General features: G+C 39.5%; 1 protein-coding gene across 2 annotated transcripts in view; it reads left to right on the top strand.

The window, feature by feature from the left end:
* Window positions 1–17,156, top strand: part of tent2 (terminal nucleotidyltransferase 2) — an 87,495-nt gene that overhangs the window by 9,580 nt on the left and 60,759 nt on the right. For both annotated transcript variants that reach the window (XR_011964257.1, XM_072596137.1), the window contains exons 3-8: window positions 2,210–2,323; window positions 4,049–4,241; window positions 7,760–7,874; window positions 14,342–14,433; window positions 14,543–14,606; window positions 15,310–15,376. Coding sequence is in view for 1 of the 2 variants with exons in the window: in XM_072596137.1 (XP_072452238.1) it covers window positions 2,210–2,323; window positions 4,049–4,241; window positions 7,760–7,874; window positions 14,342–14,433; window positions 14,543–14,606; window positions 15,310–15,376 (645 nt within the window). In the remaining variant the exon portion in view is untranslated. The remainder of the gene's footprint in view (window positions 1–2,209; window positions 2,324–4,048; window positions 4,242–7,759; window positions 7,875–14,341; window positions 14,434–14,542; window positions 14,607–15,309; window positions 15,377–17,156) is intronic.

Below are 17,156 nucleotides of genomic sequence, written 5' to 3'. Positions count from 1 at the left end.
AGGATACTGAAGAAGGCGTTTAGTATGCTTGCCTTTATTTGTCAGTGCTTTGAACGTAGATGAGATTATATTTCCCACAGAATGGAAATAGGCCCTTTGGCCCAACAACTCCACACCAACCCTCCGCAGAGTAACCCACCCAGACCCATTCCCCATATTTACCCCTGACTAATGCATCTAACACAATGGGCAATTTAGCATGGCCAATTCACCCGACCTGCACATCTTTGGACTGTGGGAGGAAACTGAAGCACCCGGAAGAAACCCTCGCTGACACGGGAGAATGTGCAAACTCCACACAGACAGTCGCCTGAGGTGGGAATCAGACCCATGTCGCTGGCGCTGAGAGGCAGCAGTGATAACCACAGTGCCACCATGCTGCTCCTGGGAGGGGGAGTTGGGAGGTCATGTTGCAGCTTTACATGACATTGGTTAGGCCACTTTTGGAATACTGTGTGCAATTCTGGCCTCCCTGCTCTAGGATGGGTGTTGTAAAACTTGAAAGGGTTCAGAAAAGATTTACAAGGATGTTGCTAGGGTTGAAGGATTTGAGCTATAAGTAGAGGCTGAACAGGCTGCAGCTATTGTCCCTGGAGCATCGGAGGCTGAGAGTTGACCTTACAGAGATTTATAAAATCATGAGGGGCATGGATAGGGTGAATAGTCAAAGTCTTTTCTCCAGGGTAGGGTCCAAAACTAAAGTGCGTTGGTTTAAGGTAAGAGGGGAACGATTTAAAAGGGACCGAGGAGCAAATTCTTCATGCAGAGAGTGGTGCATGTATGGAACAGGCTGCCAGAGAAAGTCGTAACAGCTGGTACAATTACAACGTTTAAAAGGATGGGTATATGAATAAAAGAAAGGTTTAGAGGGTTACGGTCCAAATGCTGCAAATGGGACTAGATTAATTTAGGGTATCTGGTAGGCATGAACAAGTTGGACTGGAGGGTCTGTTACCATGCTGTATAACTCTGACTCTGACTTGAGTTTTGTTGAGAAAAGACAATTTTATTGAAACATTTTGTCTTGCACTCATTGAGACACTTGCAAGAGTACCAATTTGAAAGGAAAATCAACATTTATACTGTATGAGAACAGAATCCTGATTGGCAGAGATTTTGCCATGGAGAGTGCAGTTGTGAATGATTGATGTTAACTGTAGGATTTTTAGGTAGACTTCCATACAAGCAGAATGACTGTCCAGGGTGTTACCCTGATAAATGAGCCATGAATGGCTGTTACCCCATTTTGTTGAATTCAAACAGATGGGAGTGATTACATGTTCTTTCCATCTGCAAAGAATCGGGCCATGTATATTTGCACATGTAGCTTCCAGTCATGCAAGTGTGTCACGCCGCGGGTTTGAATGACAACCTTAAATCGGTTGTCAGTGTCATTCTTTGCACCCTCGGGACTATCCAACAAATGTTGCTTGATTAGAGTCATGTCCAATGTTGGACACTTTGAGTTTTGCAAACAAACCTGGTTGAATACAGTGAGTATCTTAGTTACTGTGACTGGTCAAAGGGATTTGTTGTTTGATATGATCCACCAATCTTTGGAACATCCAGTCTTACAAGCCTGGTATCATACTGGCACTAAACGTCATATAATGCATTAGTCAAGTACTACACTGCATTACCAACACAAGTGGTATTCACAGGATGCTAATGCTGAGCCACAAAGGTGGTCTGCATATCACTAAAATGAACAATGTGATATATGTTCTGTTGTATGAGAGTATGCATTTATTTTCTTTGTGTGTAAAGAAAAATGCAGATGCTTGTCCCAGACAGTCAGCATTGTTCTGAGAGCTGTTGGAAGCTGCGCAATTATGGAATGTGGCAAGTACTTTTCCCACAGAACAACTGGGCTGGCATAAAGAAATGGATACTTAATACTTTGTTCCCCTGTAGTATTGCAATATTCTGTACTACACTCTTGGTTCATTACCTATCAGAAGTTTAACTCACCCTGGCAACCAAGAAGATATCTTTAGAATTTTTTTTTGTTTCCTTTCACAACATTGATAATAGCTGTCTTTTGCCAAGGAGTTGGGTATGTTGATGCCACATTTTATCACTGGTAGAGCACTGATGACCTGTATAACTTTGCTGCCTCACCAATTTCAGGAATTATACAATCTATAAATCATGCAAATAAATTTGATTTAATGAGTTTTATTAAATATCATTTTTTTTGTTTTTGCAGCCTTTCTGGTACAATCCTAACAAGTGTAATTACTCCACGGCCATCAGTTGTGTGGCCTTTAAATAGTGCCTGCCCTACTTATTCACCGGGTCTGCCCAATAATGTCGGAAGGAAGTAAGTCCCACTTAGTCTTTTTCTTCAGATTTTAAGAATTTATAATGCTTATTAAGAAATACAGTGCCTTCAGTCAAAGGATTCTGGGTAATTCTGAGGTGTAAGCATGTTACAATGTTGGAAATACAGCAATCAATTTTCACATGACAACAACAAAACGTTAATGACCAGATGACATTCTTGTATCATGTTAAGTAAGGAATAATATTAGCCAAAGCATGAGGGATAATACCTCTTCATGCCATGGGATCTTTTGCATCAGCCAGAGACAGCGGACAGGGCTTCTTTTTCATGTCTTAACTGGAAGATTGTGAATATTCACAATGTAATGTGCTTCAAAATAACATTCAGTGTGAAAAGAAGGATGTGACCTGCCAGAGAAGTTAACTGATACCTCTGTCTATTTCTGAAACTTGTTTTTAGTTTTGAATACTCAGCATTGTGATGACACTGAGGCTTTAAGAGGTCTATTTTGTCCAGGTGTTTTTTAGAATAGAATATCCTTTATTGTCATGTGTAGTCCAATGAAAAACTTGTACAATGTCTGCCTCTTATGACGCCATCTTTGGTACAAATACCTAGGTACAAATCTTGGATACAAAAGAAGAATAAAAATTAGTTCCATTACTTACAAATTAGTTACAAAAATAAGTTAGAAATCAGACAAAGTTAAAGGATTGACATTACAGTCAGGTCAAAAAATTTCAAATAAACATAACATTTGTAGCATCTCAGCACAGGACCTCTGCGCATGGTCTGCACCAGCACCAGACCCCAGTCCAACAGCCATCCCTGCTCCACTCCAACCCTGTAGTCCACTCTGAACTGGCACTCAACTGCTCCAAGATAAGTTCCAGGATTGTCTCCCCTTGCGCTGATTTCCACCTGGGACTTACTGCTCCAGGATTTGCCTCCAGAGCTGGGAGAAAAGAAAGCAGGCGAAGCAGAGGATCTCCAGCAGGAGTACTTTACTCTGCTGTCATCTTGCCTTTTATGAAGAGAAGTTGAGACAGGAGGTGACCAGCTGTGTCTCCCAAGTCAATAAAGTAAACAGCTTGAGCCTGCGGTTTTAGTTAAAGTTAGAACAATAGAAGAAGGATGTGTTAAGTCAGGCTCCCACAGAACTAGGGTTTAAGTATAGCCCTCAGTTGTTGAAATTTTGAAGTTGGCTGTGAAAGCTGCCATATGCCTCATCCTGCTACATGCAAAACACTTGAGTTCACTCTGTCTCTCTGCCAAAACTTTCTCTTGGTGTTCTTTACTCTTGGGCTGAAGGAATATTGCATGTGAGGCAATCTATTTTACTGAATTTGCCATTGCCAAGGACATGTTTATGGAATGTTACTATATTGGAACAGTTTTCCAATAGAGTTAAAGTTACACCAATTCTTTCTTCCTTTTTATTTATATTTCAACCGTAATGTAAAAATAAAATGTGTTTTGCTTAAAGTCTAGTAGTATGACCAATCAAATCAAGTCTCTTTAATATATTTTCAGGTTGTTTGGCCTAGTTCATAACAGCATGAATTATTCTAGTTCTTCTAGCTCCAATTAATGTGGTGGATTATCAGCATTGGTTTCAAATTCAAGTTTACCACATCTAAATGATAACACATTCTAGCTTTCATATTAATGCAAACTGAGTTTTATATTTTAGTCATATGTTGATTTAATTTTACACCGGTATTAATAACCTGATGCACAGCAATCTCCTCTGTATTACAGACGAAGGAGTGATGAGCGAACTAGTCCTTATGACGTCAAACGCCAGCGGTTTCAGTCACCACCTTCTCAACCATCTGGCAGTTCAGTGCCTTTCGTTGTTGACCGCAGGTATTCTGTTCCATCGCCTGGAATTTCATCTCTGCTTCCACTCACTGATCACCCACAGAATACTCTACAAGTGGCCAGGGATAAGGTATTGATTCACTAAAGATTATAGTGACCTGTTTACTAAATATTAAATAGCATTGCTGATGCACTGTTTTTAATAAACCAAATGGGAAATACAAATGCATTTTGGAAGGCTTAAAGAAGAAGGTACTTTCTGCACTGAATGTAAATGAAATATTGGCACAGGAAATATTTTGCAGGTTGCATTGTAAAAGGAAGTTCTGCTCTTAAATGAGCTTAGGACTGTATTTAGAATCATATTCATCTGTCGATGGGTTCAGCTTACAGGCAGAACTGGAGTCCCTGTTTAGTTCAAAAGTAGATTTGTTTATTATTGGACTGAATATTTCAAGTACATGGAAGCACTTCAATTTTATATTGCCACTTGCATTCTTGGATGATGTTGCAATTCTTTTGACTAGCTTAGTTATTTGAAGTGTCGTATCTGTTTTGCATAAGATTAGCAAGGTCTTATAGACAGCTTCGTGTCATACTGCATTTTACACTTTACATAAACCTAAGGTATGTTTGTTTTTTTTAAATTTGAACATATTGTTTAGGGTATGCAAGAGGTTGCATCAAATCATGAATTAGTTATGTACAATCCATTGTTTTGCTTTTCCAAAAACTACAGTGGATTTCAGTATCCACATTATCATCAGTGGGTATGTCCTTTTCTGCTCTGGTTCGGCATGGGAAAGGAAACCTGCTGATTACCTATCATTTTCCTCAGCTGATGAAGCAATTCTGCTCAATGTTGAATACCACTTCAAATAAACACTGACTGGTAAAGGCACAATGTAGTTTGGGTGAAAAATTTCAGTAGCCACCAGCCACTGTTACTGACTGAGATGACTGAGTCATGAAGAACATATCTACTAGTCTGAACCTGCAGCAGGTGATAAGAGGATCAAAAAGGGAAATACCAACTTGAACTTGCCCTCATCCATTTACATACCACAGATACATTTGTCCATGACACTGTCGGTAAGAGTTACTACCATGCTGTTGTAGTGATGTTGAAGTCTAGTATTCACACTCAATATATACTTCCTTGTGTTGTATGATATTACCACTGAGACAAAAGGAATAGGTTCAGAAGATCAGTCCCAAACTGGGCATCCATGAGATGCAGTGGAGCAAAATTGTATTCAACTACAATCTATAATCTCAGCCCAATTTAACCCCTCTCTATCATTGCCAACAAGTTACATCACCAAACTTAGCTGAAAGGAAGAGTTCCAGAGAGCATGCCAGCAGCAGTATCAGGCATACTTAAAATTGGTACAACCTGGTGAAGCTACTATATAGGAATAAAAGTGTGCCAAACAGCGTGTGATTGATAACAAATCAATCCCACAACTGATGGATCAGATCAAAGCTCTGTAGTAATGCCTCATCAATCCAACATGTTAGCGCCTCAGACTGAAACCACATTTGGTGCCAAATTAGCCTATTTGACTCAGATTTTCCACAGTGTCAAGAAATGGCTGAATGTATTAAATGCAACAAAGGCTCTAGATCAAGCCTTTCCTGGAGCCATGATGTTCCAGTATATCTATAAAACAGGCACTTGAAGATTTAGAAAATTGGCAATGTCTGTCCTGTTCACAAGACAAAGTCAAACTGGCCACTTACCAGCCAATCAGCAACAGAAATTGCTGGAAAAGCTCAGCATCTAGCAGCATCTATGGAGAGAAATTAGAGTTAATGATTCATTCGGTTGACCCTTCCTCAGAACCTGCATTTTTTTTTTGGTTTTTACCAACCAATCCAGCTACTCCATGTCAGTAAGGTGATGGAAAATGTTTTTGACAGTATTTTCCAGCAGCACTCAATAAGCAATAATATGCTCACAGACACAGTTTGGATTTAAACAGCACCACTTGGCTATATTAAAATAAAGTGACAGGGAGGCATGGACTTAGTAGTAATATCACTTAGAACACTAATCCAGCAACCCAGGTTATGTTTTGGGACCAAAGTTTGAATCTCACCATGGTCGATGGTGAAGTCTGAATTTTAAACAAAATCTGGAATTAATAGTCTAATGATGACCATAAATCCATTGACAGGAAAAATGTCATCCGGTTCATTGATGTCCTTACCTGGTATGGCCGTAAGTAGGCCAAACCAATGTGGTTGACTTTTAACTGTCTTCTGATTGTTGGGGATGGGCAATAATTGCTGGTCCAGTCAGCAATGCCCACATTCCCATGTATGAATTAAAAGATCCAAACACAACGGTTCTAGATGAGTTAAGAATTTCTGCCTTAGACAGCAAAGCAACAAATGATTGTGGCATCAAGGAGCCCAAGCAAATTTTGAACTTGGTGAGAACTGCTGGAAATTTTCCAACTAGTTGAAGTTATATTTAGCATAAAGGAACATGTGTTGTTGTTGTTGTTGTTGTTGTTGGAGGGCAATGACCTTGGCCCAGGAGCTAATGGTAGTTCCTCCTAGTAGTGCTGCAGGCCTTCCCTTTATCGTAAGGTTAAATGTGGTGATGTTCACTGGTTCTGTATTTAGTTCCATATGTAATTGCCAAGATTCTGTACCTGTGTGTAGCAATACCTAAACAGCATTTGGATTTGGCCTGATATGTGGCAAAAAGCATTTGCACAAGTGCCAGATAATCATCTCTAACATCTTTCCTGATGACAATTGGTAGTATTACCATCACAGAGTTCCTCACCCCGTACATCTGGAAGTTACAGTTGACTAAAAACATAACTGGACCAAACATCTAAATCTGTGACTACGAGATTAGATCAGGGGTTGGATATTCTGCATCAAATAACTCACCAAAATCTGTTCGCCAACTGCAATGCCCAGATCATCATCTCAATGTCAGTTAGGGATAGGCAACAAATGCTGCCTTTGCCAACATTGTTCACAAAATTATAGCCAGAAGAAAAGCCAAGTTAATCACTGTTCTGCAATTCAAATTTAGAGGTTGAATAACCACTGTTTACCTTAAATGTAAATACTAATTTTTTCCTGACCTGGTGGGAAATAATATTTGCTCACAATTCAAGCTAGATGCTGTTGAATGTGACCTTCTTGGTCTGCTTTTGAGATTGGTGAAAATCTGATTAGAGAAATTCAAAAAGGTAATTGAAAGAGACAGACAAGAACTTAGGAAGCATCAGTATGTACTTTGGTTTTGGATCAATGCTGGTGAAAACTTTTTTGTATGAAGTTTATTATCTTATGTACATGTTGAACTTCATTCTAAGAATAAGTTATGACTGTACTCGGCACTTGCCTCAGCTATTCAAAAACTACTACTTGGAGTGTTAAAATGAGAGTTAAAGCTAAAATAGGTGTGTTTGTTCTGCATTCCATAAATAACTTTAAAAATGCAGAGAAGTTTAATAAAGTGCTGCAGTATGATAAAACAATCTATTTGACAGGTTCCAGGGATTGGTTTTAGGTAGAGAGTGACCAGTTTAAACGTATTGTATTCAAAAAAAAATTTCAGAAATTTCACTTCTTGAGGGTATGTAATGTATGTGGTCTTTTGACTGGCTTTATTTTCAGTTGAGTCAACAAGTTTTGGACCTGTTCTGCAACTGTCAACAACAGTCAATTGATCTAGAAAAAAAGGATCTATGCCGCACACAGATTCAGAGAGAAATCCAACGGATATTCCCACGTAAGTTAGACAGTTAATTGCTCTTTTGTTAATCTGGATTTTAGCTTGAAGGACGCAATGGGGTGGTATAGAAGAAGGCTGTTGAAAATGAAGAATTTCCTCATGTTCTTTTTATTCTGTAGCTGGCTTCTTCTGTCAAATGTGGCAGTGGGAGAGAGAATCCTACAGCACAAAGTTGCAGCTTAATTTACCTGAACTGGTGGTTGGTGGAATGGAATAGGGGTGCTGATGGCTGAGTATAGGGAAAAATTTGGTAGTTTATTGCTTGGCTCATTGGGCATAGAGGAAATTGATCACTTTGGTCCCTGTGCTGTAAAGGTCTTTTACTTTGAGGATTTACTCCTCCTTCATCTCCTTTTTAGCTAAGATTAGATTGGATTCCATACAAAATGGAAACAGGCCCTCTGGTCCAACAAGTCCACACCGACCCGCTGAAGAGTAACCCATCTGGACCCATTCCCCTACCCTATGTATTTACCCCAGACTAATGCACCTAACACTATAGGCAATTTAGCATGGCCAATTCACCTGACCTGCACATCTTTTGGATTGTGGGAGGAAACTGGATCACTGGGAGGAAACCCACACAGACATGGAGAGAATGTGCAAGCTCCACACAGACAGTCGCTCAAGGTGGGAATCGAACCTGGGTCCCTGGTGCTGAGAGGCAGCAGTGCGTACCACTGAGCCACTGTGCCGCCCGGGGAAACAAAACAGATGAGTATTTAAAAATAGAATGTGTGTAAAAATTAATACATACGTGAATAACCGGTACACCCTTTGCAGGTGGTTTGGTCCAGCTCCACAAGTTCCATCTGTTTGAAAATTGAAAATGGGTGAATTTCTGGTGATTTGATTTGTTCTTTCATTTTTGAATTTTAACTTCTGACCTGATTGCAACCCACCAGTTTTTAAGGAATTAACATTCAGCATATCAACTGATCAGTGTCAGAGCTGACAAGACAATACCAACAAAAGTTTGACTGTTTAAAAATTAAAATATCATGGTGCTAAGTTAATTTAAGAATCAATGACCGCAATAAATTTGATGAAAAATATTTAATTGCAAGATTATACCTACGTACTTATTTCCTGATGTGTTTCTTCTAATATAAATTAACTGATCATTGTGTTGTTATTTCATTTGAGAAATTTGCTTGAGACCTGAGACTGGTATGGTTGTAAATGGTTATCAAGTTTCCTATAGTGGTTTTGTTGCCTTCTGTTGTAATTCTGCTCCCTTACATGTTGGATTTATTTATAGTGACTGTACGAGTATTATGTTGTTGAAAAACAAAACCACTTCATTTTTAAGAAAAGCTGGATTAAAGTATTTACGGATATTTATTGCCTTTGAGAGGCTATATTTAAAATGATATACAGCTTGAAGATGCATAGAACTTAATATTGCTGGCATTAGATATCAGAAATAGTAAAGAAATCAAACAGCATCCTGAGAGAGAGAGAAAGGAAAGCATAGTAAATAATTTCAGTTTGATGTCCTTCATCAGAGATTCTGATTCAACCAAACAATGATCAATTAATTGATGTTAGGAGAAAAACATCAGGACGTAAGCAAGTGGTTATAATGAAACAATTAAATATTTTTCTTCAAATTTACTGGGGCATGCTCTGGGCTTTCTTTATGGGGGCTGGGATAATTTTATTAGTGGAGCCTTTTTTGAGGATCTGAACCCTGTGCCCTTGTATAAAATGTATAAGAATGTGACCAGCAGCCAGTTATTTTTAGTGTTCAGATCATGTGGGTTAGACATTTACTTAGATTTTTGTTTCACCCCAAAATGTGGGAAATACCACACTAAAAATTGAAACAGCCTAAAACTGTTGGGTCAGATTTATTTCCAATTTATAAAGTAATATAGATTAAAAAGTGGCAGTTTGGCCCAATGAGTCCGTAGCAGCTCTTTAGAAGAGCTGTCCAATTAATCCCATGCCCCTAGTCTTGATACTTCTGTAGTTCTTCTCACTTCGAGTTTTTACCTAATTTTCTTTAAAGGCTGCTGCTAAATAATTTTGCATCATCTGATGGTTATGTCTTTCAAAACCTAACTCTTCATTGTTTGAAAACATTTTTCTTTGTGGCTTCCAGTCTCCTGTCACCTTAAATCCATACTCCCTGGTTTTTGGTTCTTCAGGCATTGGAAGCAGTTCCTTTTATTTGTTCTAATCTCTTATAATTTTAAATACCTCTGTCTACTTAATGTGCAAAAGAAATAAAATGCATGACCAGGTGAATGTATGTATTCCTCCTTTTGTATGTCACATTGCTCCTATTTAGTCAGAGTAATTTCTTTTAGTTGCAGTTGGCTAGGTGGACTTTCACCACTATTACAGGATTAAGCGGGTACTGCTATTACCACAACAACTTTGACGGAAGCTTTTTTAATTTGTTCATGGGATGTAGCCTTTACTGATTTGGGTGACATTTATTGCCTATGGCTAATTTCCCAGAAGTTAGTTAAGAGTGAACTAAATTCATGTGGATCTAGCGTCACATGGAGGCCAGACCAGGTAAAGGTGACAGACTTTTTTCCTCAAGGGCGTTAGCAAAGTGGATGGGGTTTTCCGGCAATCCTTAGTGGTACATGGTTGCCAATATTTGAGCTTTTAGTTTTACAACACCACTACCTTTTGTAGTTTTCCTTGTTGCTAATCAGAAAAATTATGTATGAATTGAAAGTTTCAAATATTCTGGCCAGTATTCATGCACATCAAGTACGGTATTTGTAGGATAATGCTCTTGTGGAGGGATTTTAATTTTTAATGTGTATTGTGTTGTCACCATGCAAATGTATTTGCAGCACACTTGTATTTAAGTTTCCACCATCATGTCTGCCAAGTAGCACTTTTCAACAGTTTAAAATGCACAAAAGGCCAGAATTAGATGAGCCAGAGATCTTTCATGTCTTTGGGATTGGAGGAGATTACAGCAATTAGATGTTGTAATGATATGAAAGGATTTGAAAACAAAGACAAAAATATTCAATTCAAGGAGCTGCATTAGTCACTGAACCAGTGTGATCAGGAGGTGGATGATTTGGGACTTCTTAATGATGGAGTTAATAAGTTTGAATAGCCTCAAGTTACAGAAGGTACAGTGTGGAAAGAGTACCCCAGGTGCCTTGGAATAGTTAGCTTTGGAGTATGAGACGTGGTTGATAGCAGCAGATAACTTGAATCAGGGATGATGTTGGCAGGTGGAAATAAGTATGAATAACTGCTCTTGAAGAAATATTTTTCAAAGGAATAAAGAATATCAGGTATTGTCACTAGAGTGAAATCTTTGTACTCTGAAAAGCATTGCCAATTAAGAGCCAGTACAAATGAAATAGAACACCACAGCTGTTGGAAATCTGAAGTAAAAACGTAAACATTTGGAGGAACTCGGCAAGTCTGGCAGTGTCTGGGGAGAGAACCAGTTTCCAGTCTGATATGGCTCTTCAGAACTGAAATGGATTGGAAAATGATGTAGACAGAAGTGATGGAGAAGCAAGTGGAATAGATTTTGGAGGCTGTTAGAGTCAAAGACCAAGGAGTTACTAATGATTGTGAAGGAAAGATAGAGATGTAAAATGGGTGCAAATGAAGGCGTAAAATGGAGCCACTCAACTGAGAACAAAGTTAACGTGACAGAAATGTGGTTGTCTGTCCGTGTGTGTTTATCTGTGTAAGGAAAAGACGTTGTGCTTTGAAGTAAAAACAATAACTGCAGATGCTGGAAACCAAATACTGGATTAGTGGTGCTGGAAGAGCACAGCAGTTCAGGCAGCATCCAACGAGAAGCGAAATCGACGTAGAGAGAGGAGGAAAACTTCTTCAAGGCAGGCATCCTTGCAAGAGGATTCGCAGTAGGGTTTTGCCCGAAACGTCTATTTCGCTGCTCGTTGGATGCTGCCTGAACTGCTGTGCTCTTCCAGCACCACTAATCCAGTTATGCTTTGAAGTTGCGGAATTCAGTATTGAGTCTAGAGGCTGTGAAGTGCTTGTTGTTCCTCTAACTTATGTTGTGCTTTGGAACACTGTAGCAGGTGCAGAATTGAAATGTTTGCCTAGGAGCATGATAATTTATTGAACTGGCAAGCAGCTGGAAGATCAGAGTCATTCTTTTGGACAGAGTGGATGTAATCTTAGAAGCACCTGCCCAGTTCTGTGTTTAGTCTCGCCAATATAAAGGAGACCACATTATAAGCAATGATTGCACTAAAATACACTTAAACGTGAAAGGTGTTTCAGGGACATTTGACAATGAGAAGAGAGGTAGTGAATGGACAAATCTGCACCATCTACAATTGTATGGGAAAGTGCCAAGGGTGAAAGATGATGTGTTCAGAGTGATGATGGAGTGGGCTGGGGTGTTTTGAAATGGATAGTCGCTACAGAATGCTGACCGGGAAAGGGAAGATCTGTTTGGTCCTGCTCCTGTTGGTAGAAGTGCCAGAGGATGATCTTTGGAATTCAGAATGGTGAGGTGATAAGTGAAGACAAGGGCAACTCCATTTTTCTGGGAGGGAGAGGAAGGGATGAAGGCCTAAGTTTGACAGAGATATCAGATATGATTGAGGACTGTCAGCCTTGGGAGGGTGGGAATCCTCAGTTGAGGGGAAAAAAAGTCATGTTACAGGTGGAAGGTGGTGTATTTGAAATGGATTCAATTGAGATGAAGAAAGTAGGAGAATGGAAAAAGATCCTTCGAGGAGACAAGGTGTGATGTAGTTTGAGATAACTGGGAGCTGCTAATGTTTTGCAATGAATATTGGTGGATAGCCTATCCCCAGAAATAGAAACATAAATCAAGGAAGGGAAGAGAAGTGTCAGATATAGCCCAAGCGAAAGTGAGAGGAGGATGGAAATTGGAAACAAAACTGATTCATTTTTCCGGTTCTGGACAAGAGCAGGAACCAGTACAGATGACCTCATCGGTATATTGGAGAAAGCATTGTGGATGGGGACCCCAAGTAGGACTGGAACCAGGAATGTTCCGGATACTTGGCAAAGCGAAACAAAACTGGGGCTCATGCAGGTATCCGTAGCCAAGACTTGGAGATAGCGAGACACTTTAAAGGAAAAGTTGTTCAAAGTGAGAACAGGCTTAGCTAGGGAAGGGGGTTGGTAGTGGTTGGTTCAGGTTTCTTTTCAAGGAAGAAGTGGAGAATCTTTAGACTATCCTGAGAGTGAATCTGTAAACGGTTGGAAACCCATTGTGAAGAGGAGGCAGCTTGGCCAGAAAACTGGAAATTGTGAAATTGAGTTAAAACATCGTTAGTGTCATGAATGTAAGTGGGAAGAGACTGAACAAGAGGAAAAGGATTGAATCCAGAAATGATTAAATAAAGTTTTGGAGCAGTCTCAAACTGAGTTTGCGAAGGCAGTCCTGTTTGTAGATTTTGGGAAGAAAATGTAGAAGCAGACAATGCAGGGTTAGGGACTTTGGGGGAAGCTGTGGAAGAGAGATCTCCAGAGACGAGGTCACTGACTGTCCTTGGTGTTCAGTAGTGGGCTCATGATCCACGGGTAGATGGAAGGTGTCTGCGAGTTGGCATTCAGCTTCTGCGAGGAATGCTGCCATCAGGAGCCCTTTTATCAACATATTTGAAACAAAGTCAGGGTTAGACCTAGAAGAATGGAGTGCTGCATGTTCAGAAGAAGAGGGGTTTGAATGGGTGTGGGGAACAGCAATGTTAAGGTAACAGATGTATTGCTCACTATGTTGAGAACTATTAACGAGCTGGTAAATAACCAAAATTAAAAGTTTGGGTGAAAGGGGAGTATTAGAGACAGATAACACACTTTGTATGACAGGGAGATGACTCCTGTTCAAACATGTGGGACAGAGGTGAAGGCAAGGTAAGAGGAATTCAACGTCATGTCCTAGCCCAAATTCACTGAGTTGGGGGGTTTTACAGGTATAAAACTAAATCCTTTACTGGGCATGGACTTTGCAACAGCAGAAAAGGGAAGAGACAGTACAGCATATTTAATGTTCACCTTTTGATTGGGGTTTTTTTTATGATGATTGAAACTGTTGGTAGATCACATCCTAAATAAGTAAACTTTTACTTGAATAATATTGTCACTTTTTATTGTTTTAAAAAAAAACATTGTTGCTTAATTTTGAAATCAACAAATACTGGAGATCACAGGATCAGGTAACATCCATGGAGAGAGAGTAAGCTAACATTTCGAGTCTAGATGACTTGAAACGTTAGCTTGCTCTCTCTCCATAAATGCTGCCTGACCTGCTATGATCTCCAGCAGGTTGTTTTCAGTACAGATTCTAGCGTTTACAGTAATTTGTTCCTGTCTTCTGTTTAACTTTGACCCTGATATGTAACAGGAATGATTGCAAAATAGAAAGGAAAGTTGCAGTGTCAAACTGAGGTAACAGGCACCTTTTATAGTTGGAAGCATTCTTGTCCATTTGTACATTTTTTTTTCTCTCTCTCCAGAAACCAAGTTGTATTTGGTTGGTTCTTCATTGAATGGCTTTGGTACTCGTTACAGTGATGCAGATCTGTGCCTTGTGCTAAAGGAGGAGCCGGTATGTTTGTTTCTTTTACATCATTTACAGCTTATCATTTTTTTTGTCAAATATTGCTAAAACTAGCCAATTGCTATATTGAAAGGGATTTTTAAATTTTTTCTTGTAGATCAATCAAAGGAATGAAGCATGTCACATACTAAGTTTAGTTCAACAACTTTTCTACAGATTATGTAAGTTACTTTTTGAAGTTATTGTGCTTTTGGTGATAGTGTGTAGAACAATACTTCCCAAACATTTTCACTCCGTGATCCCTTTTCAAGACTTCGCAATGATTCTGACCCTTGAGTGAGAACTGAGAGCAGGAACACAGCTTAGAGCTCTGTGGCCCCACTACTGTCATGGAGTTCATGCTGTTTTGCGAAGTCTTGGTGCAGCATATGGTAGCATTTAATAATGGCTTAGTTAGGTGTAATAAAATAAGGTGGTATGAAAAAGAGCCAGGCATTTTGGATTAGGGCAATTGTTTGTGTGGATGATAAGCACCACAATAGATTGTTTTGAACCACATGTTTCCATGTTGCAATTTCTGTACTTAAATTTGGATAAAGAAGACCGGTATTTGATATTTCACCAGAGTATGTGGTGTGAATTTGTCATGGTAATTTCCTCTGTTTAATTAGTTGGGGTGGGGAACATTTAACATATTACAGATGCCTGATGTTTCCTTACAGGAAGGGAAAAGAAGGAAGGGCCCTGGCTTACGTTTTAGCCACAGATTATATGGCAGGATTTGGCTGAAAACCCTTTCTCTGCTTCATGTTGCCCTGCAGAAAATTTGCATGTCTTGTACAGGATGCCTAAACTGTTTATGCTCTGGAGGTTACTGGGGGCCGCTATCTCCAGATAGATTGAGTTTTAAATTTTTATTTACAGCTTACATTGACAGACCTCAACTGATCCGAGCAAAAGTGCCAATAGTAAAATTCAGGGATAAAGTCAGGTACGTAATTGAGTGACTTCTGCTGAGAGCCATTCCATTATGAACAGTAATGCAGATTTTTGCCTTCTAAATTTGCACTGCATCAATCATGATAAATCATGGCATTTAACTTTGGATTTCACTGCGACCATCTTTTAAAAATAACTAAATTTGTAGCTTTACCAAATTGTTAAATTTGCTTAAAAGCTTTACTTTTTAGTTTTGAAATACTGTTTTCTGTTGCCTGTTTTGTATCCATGCATGAGATGCTTTGATACTGGAACACTGATTTAGATAACTGACATCTGGATGAAGACTGGTTCTGCAAAACATAAGAATAAAGGCTGATTATATTGAGTTGAAGCTGACTCTAGGCTAAAACGTAATTATAGAGCAGTGCATTGATTTTAATCTAAAAGTTTTCACAAATACAGCCATCAAAAACAAAATTAAATTTGGACGACTAATTAGTTTCATTGGAATGTATTTCAACAGTGTCATGTGTGGATTCATTAATTTAGAACAGTGTTTGTGTTTCCTAATCAGTCATAGAATCATAGTTAAACAGCATCGAAACAGACCTTCCAGTCCAACTCGTCTATGCTGACCAGATATCCTAAACTAATCTTGTTCGCCGATATCCCTCTGAAACCCTTCCTTTTAAATGTTATAATTGTACCAGCCACCACCGCATTCTGTGGCATTCCATTCATGCAACACCCTCTGTATGACAATGTTGTCCCTCGTGTCCCTTTTAAATCTTTCCCCTCTCACCGTAAATCTATGCACTCCAGCTTTAGACTCCCCTACGTTGGGGGAGAAAAACCTTGGCTATTCACCCTGTCTATGCCCCTCAGACCTTATTAACCTCTGAAAGATCACCCCTCAGCCTTCAATGATCCAAAGAAAAAATGACCAGCCTATTCAGCCTGTCCCTCTAGCTCAAACCCTCCAATCCTGACAACCTCTTTGAAAATCTTTTCTGAACCCTTTCAAGTTCAACAACATTTTTCCTAGAGCAGGGAGACCAGAATAAAATGCAGTATTCTAGAAGTGGCCGAACCAACATCCTGCCACAACATGACGTCCCAACTCCTATACTCCATGCACTGACCAATGAAGGCAAAAAAATGCCACCTTCACCACCTATGATGCCACTTGCAAGGAACTATGTAGTTGCAACCCTGGGTCCTTTTGTTCATCAACGCTCTCCAGGGCCCACCATTAACAGTACAAGTCCCACCCTAGTATGCCTTACCAAAATACAGCGCCTCCCATTTATCTAAATTAAACTCTATTTGCTACTCCTTGACCCATTGGCCCATCTTATCAAGGTCCCACTCTACTCTCAGCCTTCTTCACTGTCCACTATCCCATCAATTTTGATGTCATCTGCAAACTTACTAACTATACCTCCTCTATTCACATCCAGATAACTTATGTAAATGACGAAAAGCAGTGGAACCATCACCGATCCTTGCAGCACACCGCTGGTCACAGGCCTCCAGTCCAAAAAGCAACCCCCTCCCACCTCCCTCTGTTTCCTACCTTCAAGTCAATTCTGTGTCCAGTTGGCTATCTCTCCCTGGATTCTATGTGATCTAACCTTGCTCACCATTCTACCATGTGGCACCTTGTTGAATGTCTTGCTGAAGTCCATGTAGACAATGTTTGCCGCTTTGCCTTCATTTAATCATCTTTGTCACCTCTTTTTTTAAAAAAAACTCAGACAAGTTAGTGAGAAATGATTTCCCACGCACAAAGCCATCTATTGCAACATTGCTGATAAATCCTTTGTTGC

This window comes from Chiloscyllium punctatum, chromosome 2 (genome assembly GCF_047496795.1).
Source record: "Chiloscyllium punctatum isolate Juve2018m chromosome 2, sChiPun1.3, whole genome shotgun sequence".
Taxonomy (NCBI): domain Eukaryota; kingdom Metazoa; phylum Chordata; class Chondrichthyes; order Orectolobiformes; family Hemiscylliidae; genus Chiloscyllium; species Chiloscyllium punctatum.
This window is presented reverse-complemented; position numbering and strand designations above follow the sequence as displayed.